The sequence below is a fragment of the Leptinotarsa decemlineata genome, unplaced genomic scaffold (assembly GCF_025532065.1).
Source record: "Leptinotarsa decemlineata unplaced genomic scaffold, Ldec_3_MD MMD2_tig00000882_RagTag_RagTag, whole genome shotgun sequence".
Taxonomy (NCBI): Eukaryota; Metazoa; Arthropoda; class Insecta; order Coleoptera; family Chrysomelidae; genus Leptinotarsa; species Leptinotarsa decemlineata.
The window spans coordinates 10123079-10143695 of NW_027412556.1; the positions used below are offsets into that span (position 1 = coordinate 10123079).

At 36.6% G+C, this 20617-nt stretch overlaps 1 protein-coding gene across 1 annotated transcript in view; it reads left to right on the forward strand.

Annotated features, from left to right (window-relative positions):
• Positions 1-20617, forward strand: part of CadN (neural cadherin) — a 796050-nt gene that overhangs the window by 657413 nt on the left and 118020 nt on the right. The window contains 1 exon segment of the mRNA XM_074174961.1: positions 1131-1274. Coding sequence (XP_074031062.1) covers positions 1131-1274 — 144 coding nt within the window.

Genomic DNA, 20617 nt, shown 5'->3' on the forward strand with positions numbered 1-20617 from the left:
TGATGACAATTAACCGAACTTGTTTTTTAAAATAAAGGGGATATCTGTCAAAAATGAGCAAAACGTTAACTTTATCCTAGTTGCATAAATTTTGGCATATGGATATAAAATTGCCGTAGACACAACTTTGAGTTAAACTCGATCTAGAATTGCACTTTTTCAATATTTTCAAAAAAAAGTTGAATTTGACGTTATTGAACGTGAACGTGAACGTCAGTGGGTCGCAGTTGGCCGCATCATTTGAAGTTAAATTTAAAGCACAAACAAGTGCCAAAGTTAAACTTCATTGAAACTTTTCGAAGTTTCAATGAAGTGCGCACTTTAACGGTGACACTGTATATACTTTTGAGGTAGAATGAAGCACCTGCTCCTGTAAAGAAGTGGTAACTTTAATTGCCGCCTAGATTTCTTGACTCCTGATTTTCCATGTAAGGTTATATAAATGCTGACTTCAGTGAAATTATATGATTTCACTTGATCGAAATATCATTTTTATCAGGTTATTTCAGTCAAGAAGATAAAAATACGTTTCTTACATATTGAATGGCGTAGAAGCTGCTATAAGTTTGTTATTTCTGACTATTCCGTCTTTCGAATAACAAGCTCATAAGATTAGTTGGTATAGAATCAAAATGATCGTTCTTCCCTATTCCCACATTTGAGAAATCAGAGATGGAAGGAATGAAAAAACCAAAATGTCGAATCTGCCATAATCTTCCTCGAAAAATGATACGTCAATAAAACTTTGCGGATTCTATTATTGCCGTTATAACATATATTCCGACATATTCCAGCGCGTGCCAGTTCAAAAAATGAGGTTGGGAAAAGGAAATTCAATGTTTGCACGATATTATCTTGTTTGTATTGGTGAAAAGGCAAGGAAAATTGCACTTTTTCTCCAGTTTCCACATACCCCCAGGTTCTTGAATGATTGTAGTTCACAAACAGTAAAGTATTCACCCCTGGGAATCATCTTGGGATGAGCGAATATTCGATAGTTTGAAAGGTCATTTCACGACTGAAGAAAACACAAGTCTTCAGGAATGAGCAGTCATTTTTATTTTTGTATATTGCTTTCCTCCATCATTAAACTACAGTTTTTTATTAATAATTCTTTTTTTTCATTTCAGTGACCAAATTCATCCGCATTGGAATCGCTGATAAGAATGACAATCCTCCTTATTTCGATAAGGCCCTATATGAAGCGGAAGTTGACGAAAATGAAGATATACAACACACCGTACTTACTGTCACCGCCAAAGATCACGATGAATGTGAGTACTTTATTTACATTAGATGAAATATACCATCCTGTCTGATTCACATAAAGTTTCATGAAATGACTGAAGATCTTTCAAAGCAAACGTTCAGATGCTTGTGTTCTGGATAAAGAAATTAGTTGGTATGGGGGGTGGTTATTCATTTTTCAAACTATAAGCTTCCACTCCCCTGAAAATGAAATATTTTCCAGTATCGAATGAAATACGCGAATCAAATCACTGAATTTGTTCAATATGTTAAAATCAGAATGATTCTCATCGTCTCATTGAACTCGTTAATATAATCAAAATGTGTCTATTAATTCTTGACCTCAACTGATTTAAATGCAAATTGAAACTTCCACTATAATATTTTCACAAGCCGTTTCTGAAGTTTCGAATGGCGTTTAATTTTCTTCCTGCCGGGTGAAATGAACTTTGAAACATTTCCAGTGTCTTTCAGAAAAGAAAGATATTATTCAATTGAAAAATGAATAAATCATAAGACGTTCTCTGATACGACGTGTTTTCGTTTCAGAGTAAGTTGGGAGTTTTGAATTTATTTTTATACACTCATTTATATACACTCAGTATTCCTACTATTAACAGACAATAGCTTGATAAGGTTCGATCACGATTTAATAACTGAATAAAAAGTTTATCTATATCATTTTTTATAGCACAAGAACTTCTTCTCTACAGTACATCCTTTACAGTTATATCACTAGATTCGAATGATCAAGATTACTCTAATTCGAATCAGAAGGTACTCTATATTCGAATCAACATGGTTTTCATGATTATTTCGAATGTCAGATGATGTTTTCTATAAAATAATCATAAATGGGGCTATAATTGAATATTTCAAACTCCCCATTGCAATTCTAGAAGGTCAGGATCTTGGTTATTTCGTTTCATGTATATTGATGAGAAAACTGACTCGACGTTCGATCGATATTGTCTAGTAGGTCATCACTGTAATAGTTAAGGGATGATGTTCACACATGTTGGACTAATGCATTAGAAATTTCAATATGTTGGAAGCATGCTCAAAGAGATGAGATGTTAAATTTTCAGTACTATAGAATGAACAAGAGTATGCGTTAAAACGTCAGGCAATCAATGAGTTGAAAATAATAGAATGATAACCTTTAACATGTTTCAAATCACACAATTATTTCAAACAAAATAAAAATGTTTTTCGGCGTAAAGTAAAAAGTGCTGTGATAAATATTTTTTCAATTTGCTGAAATCATCTCTCTCGGTTTTCTCTACTTCCGGATGTACAATCTGGGTTTCGCAAAGGTCATATCTGCGCCACTGCTCTGCTGCACATCGTGGACGACATTATTAGGGCTACAGATGAGGGTCTTTGTTCTGTACTTGTGCTTCTTGATTTTAGTCGAGCTTTTGACACTCTAAACTATGATCTACTTCTCGCCATTTTAAACTATATGGGATTATCGGGTAGTGCTATCAGACGTCTTGAATGTTACATCAAAAACAGGGAACAAAAAGTGTGCCAGGGTGGAATCTATTCAAACTATCTAAAACAGGGTGTGCCACAGGGTTCAATATTGGGTCCACTATTGTTTACAATTTATTCATCAAACATGTTGCGTAGTCTAGAACACTGTAAATTTCATCTTTATGCTGATGACACTCAACTCTATTACAGCTTTCTCCCTCAAGATGTAGAAAACGCATGAACGCTTATCAACAATGATCTCGAGTCATTTGTTGAGTAGGCAAGAGAGCACTGTCTACTACTAAATGCCACTAAATCGAATATCATACTTTTCGGATCAAAAAAGAATCGCCAGAAAACAAGTCAATCTCTAACAATGACGATTGATTGGAGTTATAATCGACTCTGACTTGTGGTTTGAGAAACATATAAACAAACAAATACAACTGGCATATTCTTCGTTGAAACTTGTTTATGGACACAGACACATACTCACGAAGCAGACGAAAACAAGTCTCTGTGATGCACTGGTTTTATCGCGCTTCAACTACTCGGATACTTTATATGGGCCATGTTTAACCAAACAGTATGCTCAGAAAATACAGAAAGTACAAAACTCGTGTCTACGGTTCATTCACGGAATTAGGAAATATCAAAGAATATCCCATAAGTTATGAGATACGGGGTGGATCACAATGGAAAATAGACGGATATTGAATGCTGCTAATTGATATAACAAAATTATACAAACCAAAATGCCGCCTTATCTGTATAGAAAAATCACTTTTCGTACTGATGTTCACGATCTGAACATCAGATTTAAGGGTACTCTTACCCCACCTAGTTTTAAAACTGAATTTTTCAAGCGATCTTTTAGCTATAATATTCGCCAAGTGATCAACCTGTTACCAAAAGAAATAAGAAATTCAGAACTTTCTGTTTTACGGAAAAGATTCAAATTACTTCTGTTCGAAAGCCAACTTTAAATTTAAACTGCCCAACCCTATACACTTTTCATCATTATGAGACCAGAATAAGTCTTAGTAATGGACGTCCTCTCCAGCATCCAAATAGATATTGGAACAATCCCATCTTTTGTTTTTTATTTCATGTATTACTTTTTTTTGTTTCAGCTTAGGTAGAATCTTTTTGAGGTTGAGTGGAAGAACAACTCAGTAGCACTTGTGCTAACTAAGTTGAACTTCGCCTTTTGTTATGTCAGCAACTAGCTCTCTAATTTATTTAAATATTTGTATGTAACTACAGCTGGGTAACAATAAAGACGATTATTATTATTATTATTATTATATTTTCAATATTTTCCCTCCTTTCCAGTCTAGTTCATGATAAGTCTTTCATAACAGTCATATTCGGTTCTATTCTTAATTTCATGAATATGTTAAAAAACCTAGAGTCCTATAAAGGCTTTTACTGTATGTTTTTTCAATATAAGCTGTCTTTGTCTTGAACACTTATTTTCCAGGAACCGATTCTTCTCAGTTATGTATTCCTGTAGGTCAATATGATGATATATAATAATAATTTCCACAATAGAAATGTATACGTGAATCGACAAAATATGAATTCAAAAGTTTTTTCAGTAACTGATGTAACTTCATATTTATTTAAATGCAACTGGCACTTCACTTACCTTATTCAGGAAGTTTACTTGTTTTCTGACAGTATCTGCCTAATCACTATTTTGTAATATGTACATGTGAGAAAGAATATAGTGTAACTTTTTCAAAATATCAATTTTCATCAAACGAGAAAATAAGATCATTCATTTTGATATGTATACGAAATCAAAAAAAAACATCATAAGCTCAAAAAAGTCCTCTCCCAACCTTCAAGAATGAATGAAACAGCTTTTTCACAATTTTTATAGTTTTTCTTTCTTCTTCAATTTGCATTCTTGCATTTCATTTTTTTCGGTTAGTATTCACATTTCTGTTATTCTTGTATGGAAAAGATTAAATGAAAAACAGTGAATGAATGCTCAATGATTCTCAATGCTCTTTGTATGAAATATTTATATAAATTCATCGTTTGTCATATGTATTTTCACACACAAACATCCAAAGCTTATATTATCCTTGTTTCGAAATGGAATACTGTTTAATATCACAAAGTATTAAATATTTTCAGCATACAAAACGTGAAATGGAAATTTGTTGAAGTCCTTTCTCTGTTTCAAAATTATTATATTATTCGGAATTCAGTGAACCGCTTCATCCGTTTGGGCGCTACTCATGTAAAGCAAAACCACATCAAAGGTCTGTTTAATAACTCGTTATGATAAATTCCAGGGTGCAAAGAATAAATACGGTCACGCAGTGACAGCATTCATAAATTTGATACTGACTGACCTCGGGAAAAAGTAATTGGGGCTTATCTAACAAAATTTTGAGACAATATGTTTCTTTCTTTTCATTGAATGCATTTGCAAGTTGTCCACAATGTGAAGAGAAATGTCTTATGGCTCAGACCTACGTTGTTATTAAAAATTCGAATGAATCCACAGTTCCATTCGCGATACAATCGAATGGCATTATAACAGCAACTGGAAGAGAAATTGTCCGCCAAATATTTCGCATCTTGTTCAAAATAAGGCCCAGGAATTGGCGTCTGTGACTGAATCCCGATGGTTTTTGTTTATGACTTCATGGTCATCCTAGTTTCTCTCCTATGTGACCTATCTTGCCAATGAGACGGGACGCTGGAACCCCAAAACTTTGATGTCATGTAGTTTGAAAAATCTTCCTCCAAGTGACACACAATACTATTATTTTAACCCGCAACCACATTCGATTTTCCGCAAATCAATGTTTCCAGTAGGTAAACTTCCATATTTGGTGATTTCGATGTTCAAAATTTCAACTCTTTTGAATTCTTTTCAAATATCAATTATAAGTATGGTTGCGAACCCAAGGCATTTTCAATGAGCAGAGGCCGTAATCATATTATTAAAGAGCCATCAAGAATTCCTAAACGAGAAGAAGAGTTCACTAGTCTTCTGGATTGATTTTCAACTACCAATATTGGTTGTATTAATTGAAATACAAACTTATTCCAGTTTTAAGTAAATTAGCAATAAGTGAATCGTGCAAAGTTTGGCACTGCTAATCTGCCAAATGGAAAAATTTTGAAACCATTTCCGAACTTTCTCATCGTTAGCTTATAGCGGAGGTTACTCTATCAGGCATATATGCATATATTCCTTTCACAATAAAGCGACTTTCCAAACAGTATGCAGTGGTTCTTAGTGCAAAAAAATCCTATCAGGTGTGTTGTTGTTTCCAACAAATGCGAATCAGGAGCAAACGGAAGAAAAGAACTGTACACCAAGAGAATTAAAGATGAATTTCTTGCCAGTTTCAACGGTGTCAAATATTTCTAGACAGTAGCTAAAGCCGACAGTCAAAACTTTGCCACAATCTCACCTTCAGAGGGTTCAACAGTACAATGGAGGTTCACCCCCATTGTACACTCTACAACGCTGGATATTACTTATTGACATTTTGTTAGACGAACACTGAAACAGATGAACATAAACAAAAAATCTGATACTGACAAAATAAGGAAAAAAGGAAAGTTTTTCACCTTGTTGCAAAACAGCTCAGGTCCAGACTTTTTCCAAAGAAGACAAGAGAATTATTTCAAATAACTTTATACCAGTTGCTGCTATACGATCAGTAATATTTGAAACTGCTTCAACTGTAATCAAGAAACATGAAGAGTTCCCATCTATATTGCTTGGTTTATCCAAAGCCTTTGACCTAAGAGCTTACTAGTCAAACTTAGATGTCAGTTATACATATTGTATGTAATGATTAACAGAAAAACACATTTTAACGGATCACAGCAACCAGTTATAATAATAATATTAATAATAATAACTTTATTCACAACGTATACAGATTAGAGTACAATTAAAACAAAATATGTGAACAAAGTGATTTGGCGATAAGAGCAGAGCTCTTGTTTCGCAAGTTATTGGAGAAGATCTGAAATCCGGTAGTGTTCCTTAGTGATGACAACGCACTTGGCTCTGCCTGAACATCAGCTGTCAATGCACATTTGCGGAGGCAACTAGTAGTTTTATATGCTAAGAAATAAAAGGCTTGGGATGACACTATGATTCAATCATAAGGGAATCTAGTTATCAATCAATTAAGGTTCTCTGTATCTGTAGAGGGGGGCGGATGAATGTAGACCCACAGCACTTAGGCTACATATGACCTATTGTCCATCTTCACGAGGAGTTGTCCTCCTGTCCTTTCCAGGTAGGTGGACAGGTCACTAGGAGACATCTCCTTCATATTGGCAGGTGTACGCCAAGACTCGCCGAACACACATTCTCTTTGGCAACCTTGAGGTGTCTCACGGTGGCCTCCGCGAAGGTTTTGGAAGGTGCAGCGACATCACTGTCGTTGCGCGGCTTCTTCAACCTTCTTGGGGTTCCCTCCGTGGAGGTGCACCAGTGAGAGAGCTTTCCTGCAGGGACAGCTTGTTCCTTGCCTTTATTCAAGGCGGAGCTCTTGGCGTCCGTCGCCGGAAGTGCTATTGCTGTTGGAGGTGGAGTGGTAGAAGGAGGAGAGTGGACTTATAGTTGCCGTCACTCCTGCCTACTTCGCTCTCTTTCTCCTTTTGGCCACGGCGACGCGAATGCGCTTACGCTTACATTTGATCTGCTGTGTCCAGCCTCATTCCAAACGGTAGATTGGGGTGGACATTTCTGTTCCTCTCCAGCCACCGCCTTATATTGAGGTGAGCACTTCTCTCCAGCCTCAGCAGTGGTTTTTGTTTTTGTTGTTTCTGTTTTTGTCTTTGTTTCATTCATGCGTGTTCCCACGAGTAGCAAGGGAAAAGTTGGTCACCTCTTGCAGAGGCCCACATTACCAGAAGAAGGCTGATTACAATGAGGTTTCGCCCGTTTCCCCAAAGGGATCGTTCGTAACCGCATATTATTCATCTGCGGCCATTCAGCTGTCGGCACGATTCCTTACACCTTAGCTTGGGTAGGCTGGTCCACAGTGGCATGTTTTGCAGAGGCTTTTGAGGAGTTTTAATTCCCCTCACCCTACTTATTTCTGCCACTGACCAGGAGTCCGGCGACCCCGTCCGTAAGGCCACATTGGTTTCACGGACAGAGTCTCCAGTCCCCTAGCCGTTCCTCTATCTGCCACCTGGAAACGCGCCCGATAGGTAACCCAACCCACGGGATAAATGAAGGTTGATGATGTACAAATCTATACACCACTTGCTCAAAATAAAGGGATAGCAAGCGTATTGTATTACTGTTTTCTACAGTCATAGGTTCATTAGGTGTTCAATAATAATGTGCATCATGAAAGCAATAACTCTAAAATTTTCAGACGACAACACATAAACGAATATACTATTCCATGAACAACACATGATCCCCCAGTATATTACAGGGGTTATCTGTTCGATCCGGCTTTACAACCCCATAAATCTGGAGTGTCCTAGCCGTTATGGTACGATAGCAAGGGTGTATTGTAGTGAACGATTGCTTCCCCAGATTACAACAGGTGTATTATTCATATCTTGATCAATACACACACGTCTCCGGCATTTGATTTCGGTGGCGAATAGGTCAACAGATAACGGAGGTTGATGAAAAAATACATGTAATATTTGAAATTGAACGTGAAGCAATTCCAGTGGAATTTCTTAGTGATTCAGTTAAAAGCGTAAAAAGGTACACAGATATTCAGCGTCAGTTTCCTCTGTCCAATAGTGTTTTTGGTCTTTTTTCCTCTTAGTGTCTTCATGAAACTATTAGTGATGATTAAATATGTGCATCGAATCAACTTGAAGAGTTTATCATCAACATTAACTATTAATGAACCGTATTTTTGTCGTTTAAGAGGTATTTTCCTTCAAGCCATAAATTGTTGCATTATATCATGAAATTCTTCATCAGTCGTGCCAATCATCCAACTCTGGCAGTTTTCCGCGAACCATCCCTTCAACCACAGTCCAAAAGTCAGAATGTACATTGAAAGGTATGAATTCGATTTGGCATCTTTCACAATCAAAAAGTAAACGCAATTTTTGGAGTCACTGTTCACATTTGGCGATTGAGCTGGTGCTGATTATGTAGGTTCTGAGTCTCTGAATTTCTACATAAGGAAGAAATCAGTAGTTGTGATGGATTTCCCTCTTTATCTGTCCTCTGTAGGCTTTTGCCAATTTTAATTTCACCAATTTCCTCCAGTTTCTTTCTGCAGAAGATACTATTCATGTAGTATCAATTATTGACACTTTCTTGATGCTACAAAGTTCAGGCACAGTCATATCCAAGATGGTTCAGTCTTTGCCGAATGGATGCTATCTATATTCCAGCATAACCACCAAACCTGAAAAATTGTGAATCTTTTAATGACGAAAATAAGGAGACCAGTTCTCTAAATGAAATATTTCCTAAACAGTAAAGTTCGAGGTGTACTGAGTTGAATTTTGAAACAATGAACAGCCACAGTCCGTCGTGTATTTCTGATTTGTACCACTCTTGGTGGAATCGAATGTGCCAAGTCACTAGAGCACCTTCAGTGAAAGTATATATGTAAGAGGGACAAATCTCCAACCTTTCTTCGATGTTCCAGACTATCAAGATTGCAAGTGATGTTACTGTCTCCAATCAAGTGAATGGCTCTTTTCTTGATGGAATCCAGCAGCTTCAAGGTATGCTTAGGGGCAGAGCTCCGTACATGTGAACAATAGGTCTGATCTGAGCTTTATAAAGCATCAAGAATTGGTGGGGTTTGTACAGTTTACAGTGGGGTTTTACAGGTTCGGAACAGTGTTCCAAGCTTTTGAGGAGCAATTCCAGAGACTTGAACCTCCCAAGACATACTGGTATCCATTTTAACCCCAACAAACTTATCGAAGCAGAAAGCGAAATTGTTTGTTCTGACATTGTCATGATATTGAATTGAACCTGGTTCCTTTCACTCCAATTCGAAATCACCTCAGGACCCTCCTTCAAGATGTGCATCCTCGCCAATGTCCTGGAATCCAAATGGGATGAAGACATATGTGCTGTCATCAACAAAGCAATTCATTGAATTCTTGCTTTTTCCAGTAAGTCTTTCATATACAATTAAAAGAGGGTTGGAGACAACACCAGCGTTGATGGTAAGAGTATTCAAGAGATATCCATCGACAGCTACTTGTGGGGAACGTTCTGTCAGGAAGCTGGAGAGCCATACACAAAAATATTCCGACAAGCCATATCATCGAAGATTGGCCAGCAAACCCTGATGCCACACAAGGTCAAAGGCCTTAGAAATATCAAGCGCAACAGCTCTTGACTCTCCATGTTTCTTGTTGCGTTATTCCGAATATGGACAGCAAAGCGGCTGGTCCTCAGTTATTTAAAAGATTTATTTGCAAGTTTTGGCCTAGTACGTTAGTAATCACTAGAAAATGATTATTGTTGTTAAAAATCGAACCGTTAATAATGGAACCTCCAACATGATTATTGTTGGTTGAAAATCATAGTATGAATAATTAATTGAATAGAACTGGCCGATACTTGATGAAAATCCGTATTAAAAAACTAATAGATATAGTTTATTGTGTGATTTTCACTATCAATTTGTGTACTGAGTGAAAATCATACAATAAACCATATTGATTAGTTTTCACAATAATTCACAAAGATTCACCATTAATCAATTTAATGTTCGAAAAATATGTCAATGCCCTATGAGGCCACGAAAATGAAGAATAGACTAGAAGTGTAACTCGCTTACATACAGAATCCGGCGCAAGTTTCTGAATTGGATACAGATTCTTTTGAGTGAATCAAAAGCTCTATTGGTCAATGTCGTTCGGCGTTACACCATATTTTGCAGCTCAGTGACATTAGCTCTAATGACTTGTGTTCTCGAAGTGGTGAATTGTGTTTTCATGATAGGACGTTAAGTGAATTTTAGAGTTCGCATTTGAAGGATCTATTGAATTGAATTTTACGAGAAATCTAAAATGCGAATGTTAGGATAATAGCAAACGTACTGGCACTTCATGAAAACTTTCACTATTTGAACTATATATATGATAACTGGAGTGTTGAGTTGATGATAATCTTTATTTATTTCAAGAAGATAACATATATCTCATAAATAGGATGGAAAGCAAAACATCGCTAGAGAAAGCACAAAAAAAACAAATACAAAGACTATGTAAACCGTGAGCTAAAGTGACTAACAAAATATATATTACAAATCAATCACAGATATCACTCTATAATATTAATTGAATTGAAAAGCAGTATAACATGAACATACTCATCCCGAAATAATGATGATAGTAGAATGCAATTCAAAACACAATATTCAATGACTATGAAATAAATTAATTCAATATTTGAAGGGTACATAACAAAACAACACAACAATAAATTTTTAAAATTCATTTAAGAGAGATGAAGTAGTTTAGGGCTACATTCATGCAAGAAGTATAGTACTTGCCTCCTCATCTCAGATCTCAGGAAAACCAACTGACCGATATTATTTCAGACACATAGAAACGATTTCACATTCAGTCAGTGGGCATACTTCAAGACTGGCTATAAATCAAAAAATTGAAGGGAACAATTCTTCTGGGTCAGTCTCAACTCCCTACACTGTAAGTTGATGGACTGACACCTATCAGAAAACAACTACTCCCCTAAATAATACCACGAAGGGCGTTGGATTATATCCGACAGGTGTCAGTGCAGGATTCTTCTTTGAAGTTATTTCTTAAAGTTATTCCTGCATATGCTGTTGGCGAGACAACTGCTGCAACAGATTTTCAATTATTGGAACACACTTGCAGACCGGTATTGGACTATTTGACCACTCGTCAGTGCAAGGTAGTGTCTATCATCTACATAAAGTCGATGATTTCCGATAATTGAAAATCCAATTCCTTCAGAGTATCATTCCTCGTACCAGGCTGAAGCGGACAACAAACAACATGTTTGTCATCGCCCCATCTGTCAGTGAACGATGTAACCAAAAACATATCCGAAATTTGCCCAATTTCTCGTATAAGGAAAAAAACTTTTCACATACAATCAGTGAGCATACTTTAAGAATGGTTATAAATCAAATCATCTAAAGGAACAATTCGTTCTGACCAGTCTCAACTCCCTACACTGTAGGGAGTCTATACCACACTAGATATCAGTTTTTTTTAATTACTACTTTTTCAGTGAATTCACTTTCAAAAACATTTTGAAACACTAATACCCTGAGAAATAAATATCAATTATGGCGGATACGTTCGTTGAAGGAAGGTCGAGAACAGTGAGTTTGAATTGGAACGTGTTCAAAATACGTGATTTACTTTAATAATGTAGATACTTTCTTATTTTCTGCTTCAGTACAGCAAAAACAAAAACCCAGATAAAATTGTGTTTCAGTGCAGACGTGTTCTGAATCATTATAGTTTTTTAAATATTCCACTGAATTATATATCTCTCTAGAATCCACGATTGTAGATTCAGAGAACAAACGACAAAACACCTCTGTTTTTATTAGATATGTATTATTTGATAAAAATGATTTCAAACTATCATTTCACTCCGGGAGATAGCAAGTACGTTGTTAATAAGCCTTTTTCTATAGAAGTTGATGGTTTCTGACAGTGATGTTACGTGCAGTACAATTGTACTGAATCTAGTACAATCGAACTAAATGCAGTACGGCAGTACCTCTTTCGCCATTTTAGTACAATTTTGCTTTCTTTTTCTAAAAAATAAAATTTTTATTCGACATTTGACAGACAGACAATAGTCTCGAGTTATGAGTTAATATGCAGATGATGTATCGCAGTCCAGCATACGTATTTTATATCGCTGTATTTCATTCTGTCGATACTTTGTCAAACGCACGATCTCGACAACAGACCCCATGGGCCATGACCCATGAACATAATAAAATGATGTTTTGTTGACACTGTCAACAGTGTCAAGTGTCAACTTAACAGCGTTGAGGGTTTTTGTCTTTCATTCACTTTTGCCTGGCATAATTTGTGCAATATCTCCATTTTATTTTTTGATTGTGCACTGGTTCTGGATGCCTTATTTTCAGATCATGTGAAAAATAAATTATGCAAGAAAAAGGACGATTTGAAAAAAGTGTTATGTACATGTTTTGATATGAAAATTCCACCCACCCCTGTATTATGATTCATATATTCATAATATGATCATAAATTCACAGAACACTTATATTATTATGATGTTCCATGATATTACATAGTTCAGTACAATTAAACGTAATTTAGTACAATTTTCATTTTTGTATTGGCACAATTTTTCGTTCCCGAAAAACATCACTGGTTTCTGAAAGTCTGGTGTATACTTCTTTCCTACACATTATGAGTGAGAGCAGCAAACTCCTGCATTTAATCGTTGAAAATGTCTGCCTTTTCCGAAAAAGCCGATATGAAGATTTTCTCATTGCTCTTTTCCAGTCCCTATTTCGGACGATAAATAGATCTCAGCAAACCAATTATTTAACAACACTGATTTTTCGTAACTAATCACATAGAAACATTGCAGACTGTAATACTCAAAAATGTTCGTTTTCCTAAAAAGAACTAATAGTGAAAACTCGTATTCGGGGTAGATAAAAATAAAATCGAACAAGAACAGATAAAATACATAATGAACTGAAAAAATAAATACATTCATGATGATATATCACTGATTCAATGTGCTGTATATCATTCAATTTCGAAAAATCTCACACATTGCATCTACAATTCTTGGTTTCCTAAATAGATTTGCGATTGCAGTTTCATTTTTCTGGTGAATTTTCATTGCTGCAAATTTTACGGTTTCTATCAGTTCGAGTGGTTATTCTGATTATATCATCGGTTTTTCAGAAAATACACATTTGAATTGGTTCTTAAAAGTTATCGAAATAATGAGTTGTGTGCAATATTTCAAATCTATATAGTATTTCCAATACTAATTGGAACAGCACAGAGAAGAAATTTCCGCCTCGACATAGGCGTCGGTATATTATTTTTCAGTGGTAGTTTTTCAGTTACTTATTCTTACAATCATGGCAATTGATCACCCAATGAAAAAGTTATCTCAACTGAATTTTTCCACCATGGGTAATTATGAAAAACTTTGAAATTTAAGGTAGTTGATTTCCGAGTTGAAAACTCTACAATATAATGAGAACACAAATAATCATACCGAATTCTCGTCAAACATATATTTACAAAATAATAGAGGCCAACAAAATTGCTAGAAAAATCGAAATTCTTCTTCGCTATATTCGGATGACGTGGAATCATCATCAGGTTGAATAACGATCGGATTTACGGAACTTTGCATATATTTGTTCTCTTCTTTTATAACGTGGGCCACACAGTTCTTCCACACATCACTATTACCTACTTCATTCACCACTCGCCTTATATTGTCAAGCACTACAGCATTCAAAGTCGGTGACTGATTACATTTCCGCAAGCTTTCTTTCATTGTGGCCCAAACCATTTCAATTGTATTGAACACACAATAGTATGAAGGCAAACGTAAGGGAATATGACCACGTGTTTCACACATCGAATCAATAATATACTCTTTTTTGAAATTACCTTATTTTATGGTCACCAGTAATACCTTTTTCGTTGCCGTTCGGGTAGCCGCAGTCATATCTTCTTGGTAATCAGCAGATGAATCTTTTATTATATTTTTGGCCGTCAGAAGCCAAGCGTTAGGTACGAAACCACTTTCATTCCCGGCATGCAAAATTATAACATGTTTTCCCCTTGAAGAAGGTGTGTTCAAATCACAATAGGTACTTGGTTTCGTCTATCCAGCCATATTTCACAACATCATGGGTGTCAAACCAAGTTTCGTCGAGGTAGATTATATGTCTGATGGATTCTCGGTAGCTTTTCATTGTTGAACAATGCTTGTCGATTCCATCATGACCATCCGATTGTTAATCTTTTTATATTTGAAACCACAAGACAATAAGACATCTCGTAGAGTTTCTAAAGATTTGTAATTGTAATCGGAATAGTCGAGTAATTTATACCAAATCATTTCCAAGGTTGGTACTTCTCTTTTTTGGTATATACTATAAATTGTTCGCCGTATCACATCTTTTGTAGCACCATCAACGTTTGCGAATTGTTTATTCCTTTGTTTTCGTTTCATTACATGGTCAATGACATCCCCTATTTTAATGACTCGAAGAACTGTCGAACGAGATAGTTTCGTTAACTCACATATTCTATTCACAATAGCATTCTGTGAAGTGTGACAGTTTTCCTTCTTCAAGCATTCATGAATATTTAGAATTACTCGCTGAACTTGAACATGTAAGTCCTTATTTTCAAATTTCGGATCCCTGTCGATTGACACAGATTCCTCACACATAATGTTATCATTTGTTTCGAAAGGTCTCCAGAAAGCCATATTGATGAAAGTACCCAAAAACACTAAGACCGGCCGCACACGGACCACATATTTGCAGTTGAGGCAACCACAACATTGTGGCCACGTTGACTGCACTTCGCGGTTGACCCAACCACATTTTTGTGGTCGACTTGCGGTCATATAAACCGCACTTGCAGTTGAGGCAACTGACATCAAAAATTGAATGCTGTGAGACCAATATGTACACGGTGACATCTCGGCGGAGATCAGCAGCAAGTTGACTGCAGAAGCCCATTTTGGGTAGTACAGTATTTCTTATGGGCGGCTTAAGTTCGCTGGAACGCGACTGCAATTGTGTGGTCGATTCGACCGCAAAATGTGGCTCGGTTTAAATGATGGGATTGGAACCTCTGCTGTAAAAGTTGAAAACTTTTTCTGGAGATCAATTACCCTAACACCAAACTGATATTTTTGCACTCGGCGCGCGTTTCGCTAACAAGGTTAGGATCTTCAGGAGAAGCAAATTGATACTGAATCTAAAGACAAGGGTTAGCTGTTTATATACCTGAAGTTTTTTGGTCCAATTTGGACTTTGTTTGTTAAATGATGATTATCCTAATTTATTTTTCGGTAATTAACTAGTGTAACCACTACTTGCAAATTAATTTGACCGCTTTTCAATCTATTGTTGACAAATGAATTACAGAAAAATCAATTAGGATAATCCTCATTTAACAAACAAAGTCCGTATCGGACCAAAAAACTTCAGGTATATAAACAGCTAACTCTTGTCTTTAGATTCAGTATCAATTTGCTTCTCCTGAAGATGCTAACTTTGTTAGCGAAACGCGCGTCGAGTGCAAAAATATCAGTTTGGTGTTAAGGTAATTGATCTTCAGAAAAAGTTTTCAAAAATTGGTTTGCAAAACCACTCACTACCTCACCTAACCCCACAAACACACGACACTGATAAAGAAATATTGTGAAACGGACAAAAAATTAGTATTCAGCCAGTCCAGCTAGCCGAGCCTTTACTGTTCTGTTCTGTTTTTTCCGTTAACCAGCTGTCGCACCCCTACGAACGACAACCCTCAGAAGTCGAAACTTGTGCGAGCTAAGGATTAACGAGGTCTTACCTTTTAACGTGTGATTCCTAACACTCCTCAACTACATTTGATAGCACGTTCACTAACTATCTGGGCGACTAGGGGCCACAGGCAAAAATGTTTATGACTGTACTCTCATTTTTATTGCCGTTCCAATTGGGAATGAATAGACTATACCTATAAATGCGAAATTCACTTATTCATCTCTGTTTCTCCGTACTGGTAAGTCCTAGGAAGCTAAAATTTGGTATATAGGTGTTCGAATGAGCACTAAGGAAGAATTTTCGAATATTACAACTGGGGCGCCTCCAATGTGGTTGGAAGGGAAGCGTTCACATATGAAAATGTAATTTTCAACAGTGTTTTTCCGTACCGCTATATTTCCGAAGGCTGAAATTTTGTATGTAGCCTCTTTTTGTATTGTAGGTGTGTAACAAAAAAGGAATTTTAAATATTCCAACTGGGTAGCCTCGCCTAGGGCTGAAAGTGGCTTGTTTACATATGAAAATTACTTTTTCATCACTCTTTCTCCGTACTGCTATATTTCCGAAGGCTGGAATTTTGTATGTAGGTTCGTTCTAGATGTGCAATTGGAAAAGATTGTTAAATATTCCAACTGGGGCGCCAGTCGTGGGAAAAAGGTGCATACATAAAACAAACTTTTTTTTATCAATGTTTCTCCATGCCCTTAAATTTCCGGTGAGTGAACTTATATTAAATATCAACATTGCAACCGTTGCGGCGCCGGGGCGTGTCGCTGATTCAATAATATACAGTCAGTTCTTGTATATGTCTCATAATATCTATATGTTTTGGATTTCTGACCAGTCTGTTTCCTGAAATACCCCCAATCACTCGTGTTTGGAAAATTCAGATTTTTCTCTATCCCACTACTTTTTGTTGACTACTTTTTCTTCCATGCTCAATATTGGCATTATATTCAGAGAGTTTGTAAGAACTCACTTTCAATTTTTATTACTAATAGACTTTCAAAGGACGAATTGAAGTTATAGACACTATGGTGGTGTCTTTCGCCACAGTCGAAGCTAAAACTGATTTGAAAATTATTCCGGTTAGATGATGGAAGTCCTATAATAATCAATTTTTTTTCAGAGCATTGCCTATTTACACTTCATCCTAAACTTATCAGAACTCGATAACTGAATGAAAGGAATCCTTTGCGAATATTTCTTCAATTCCCAATGAGCAAAAGTTCCGAAAAAAGACCGTAAATGTTCATTATAGAAGTTGGAAAACATCCAACCAACATAAATAGAATGATGAATAAGTAAACCTTCGTTCAAGAAAGCAATTTGGTGGCTTTTCAACAGGCTTGAACTTGTTACCTTTATAAACGGAATTTTACCTCTCCCCATTTTTGGTTTCTACTGTTTCATTCAATTAAACGCATGAATTCATTTGCTTTGGGGCCAAATAGTCGAATCCGTGTTTCCTTTATAGTGAATGAATCATCATTGAACAAAGGTCTACTTTGATCAGAGCCCAGTAATAATGAACTCCAAACATTCGTAGTGGAATCGAAATAGATATGGTACACAGTAAAGCTACATAACGTAATGTATGGGAGAGTATTATATTGTATTTGGAGTCGAGAAGAAAAAATCATTTTTCTGTAATTCACTGTTCATATATTTGAATGAACATTAAACTGATTACCAATTTCCACTTCAGAAAACTGATTTAACAAAGAGAAATTTTCAGAGTTGTCAAATCTAATAAGTTTCAAACATCCAAAATTTTCAAACCATTCTTTCCCGAATAAAATTTGTCATAGTCGTTATTCAACTCAGACTCCTAGGCCAAAAGTTGGTTTGCAGAAGGATCTATACCTAACAACCAATCCAGAAACTTACACAGTCACACAAAGGTCTCCATTGGGTTCTTTTGACCACAAACTCATTTCAGTGTTGGGTGAATCACCAATGAATGTTGGGGAACAATCTGAGCCGCGCGAAGTTTGGCATTACAGATCAGCTGAATGGGAGGATCTCCAAGACCATTTCCGAAATTTTCATTGGCTTGATGTATTTTTCAGCTCTGAGGATCCATCAACTTGTGCTTCTGAAGTCAAGGAACTAATTTTATCATCCATGCATATATGCATTCATTCTAATGGCTCACCACCAAAAAACTGTCGCCTCTAAAAATCTTGCCTATCGGCAGTGGCGCAAAAATCCCAGTGATGAAAACCGAACTGGGTTTGTTAATGCTCGCAACAGCTGCAAACTTTGAATAAATGAAAGCAAAGAACTGCCCAATCAGATAATTAGGAATAATCTGCTTGCCAATTCCAACAGGTCTAGGTCCTTCTGGTCTAGAGCTAAAGCTGTTAATCAGAACTTTACAAAATCCACAATTACACTACTTACACAAGCGCATGGTTCAACTGCAGCAACAGCCATAGAAAAAGCAAATCTACCAGCTTAACAATTAGCGTCCCACTCCACAGTTGATTTTCTGGGAAAGGCAGCACCCACTATTCCCACACTTGAATCCACAATGCCAGAAATTACTTTTCGACAGCGTCTAATCAGGCGAATTTTGAAACAAGGCAACAAGGCGTCTGGCCCTGATGAAGTGCCTGTCATCGTACTTAAAAAGTGCACAATTGAACAAGCATCAGTAATTTGCAGACTTTTCAACCTGTCTTACAAGACAGGTCTCAGATATTTGAAAGGCTTCAACATCTTGAGCGATCATCAATATGGCTTTCGGAAACAAAGCTCAACAGGCGACCCTCTATCGTATGTCACCCATATTTGGAATAACGCAATCGAGAAACATGGAGAATCAAGAGCTGTTGCGTTTGATATTTCTAAGGCTTTTGACAGGGTGTGGTATGAGGGTTTGCTGGCAAAACTTCAATGCTATGGCTTGTCGGATAATTTTTTGTATGTCTCATCAGCTTCCTGAAAGAACGTTCCCTGCCAGTGGCCGTTGATAGATATCTCTCGAATACTTTCATCATCAACACTGGTGTTCCGCAGGGATCCATATTGTCTTCAACTCTCTTTCCACTGTTTGTCAACGAATTATCGAAAAAAACCAAGAATCCAATATATTGCTTTACTATCTTGTCACAACCATGTCGCTGGAATTGCAAAGGCTGCTTCTCAAAAGCTTGGAACACTGTTCCTAACTGCAGACACCTCAGCAACTCCTGATGCTTTATGAAGCTCAGATCAGACCTTCTTGGGAGTATTGTTCTCATGTATAGAGCTCTGCCCCCAAACATACCCTGAAGTTGCTGGATTCCATCCAGGAAAGAGCCATCCGCCTGATTGGAGACGCGAATATCATGTGCAACCTTGACAGCCTGGAACATCGGAGAATGGTTGGAGATTTGTCTCTCTTCAATAGATACTTTCACGGGAAGTGTTCAAGTGACTTGGCACATCTGATTCCAGCAAGAGCGGTACATATCAGAAATACGCGACGGACTGTGGCTCCTCATCATTTTGAGGTTCAACTCAGTACCCCGCGAACTACACTGTTTGAGAACTCTTTCGTCGGGATTTCGGGATTCAAATCTAATGTGAATCGCTACTTTCGCACTGGCACCGCTCTGTGAGCGCCTTAGTGATTTTCCTGTAGTACTTGTTGTTTTGTCTTTAAAAAAAATTATCTCCACATTCAAGAGACCACTTCTATATTCTTTTATTCTTTGGGAAAAGTTTCACGCCGTTTTGCCGATATAAAGTTGAGGCCAAGAACTGATATATTTCTGGACTATTCGACATTGAAGTTTTGTTTTCAACGTTCTCAATAAATTTGCCTAAATTATTATTTGGATTGTTTCCATTCCAGAACTAAAATATGTGAATATTAAAAAAAGTTAAATATAAAGTGAAAAAGCATGTTTTGAAACTGATGTTTTCACTAACAAATTTAATATAACGGAATATGTCCATTGTCAAAAGTCACCCCTCATATAACAAACTCTTTCCTAACTTTCCCAAACTCCTCTATAAATTCGACGGGACAAAGGCAGTCGTTTCTAGCTCTGGTAACAATAAAAGTAGTCGGTAATCATTTGTGATAGGCTGAGGAAAACTTCTTGAAAGAACACTTGATTCTCTTCAGTTGAAATATACCTGAAATGTGATTATTCTTGTCATGTGGGTTTGGACTTTGTTGGATTCCATCGATTTATCTTTCAGAAATTTCAATTGAGAAAAGATTTATATTCTGTAGTAGTGAGCTGAAGATATAGAGAATATATTCATAATGAAGAATTCAACCACAACTTCTTCATTTTGCAGAGATATGGAATCTATTTATAGTTTTTATGTAATGTGTTCAAGAAACTTATATAAAGAATGTCTTTCGCTCAAATTTC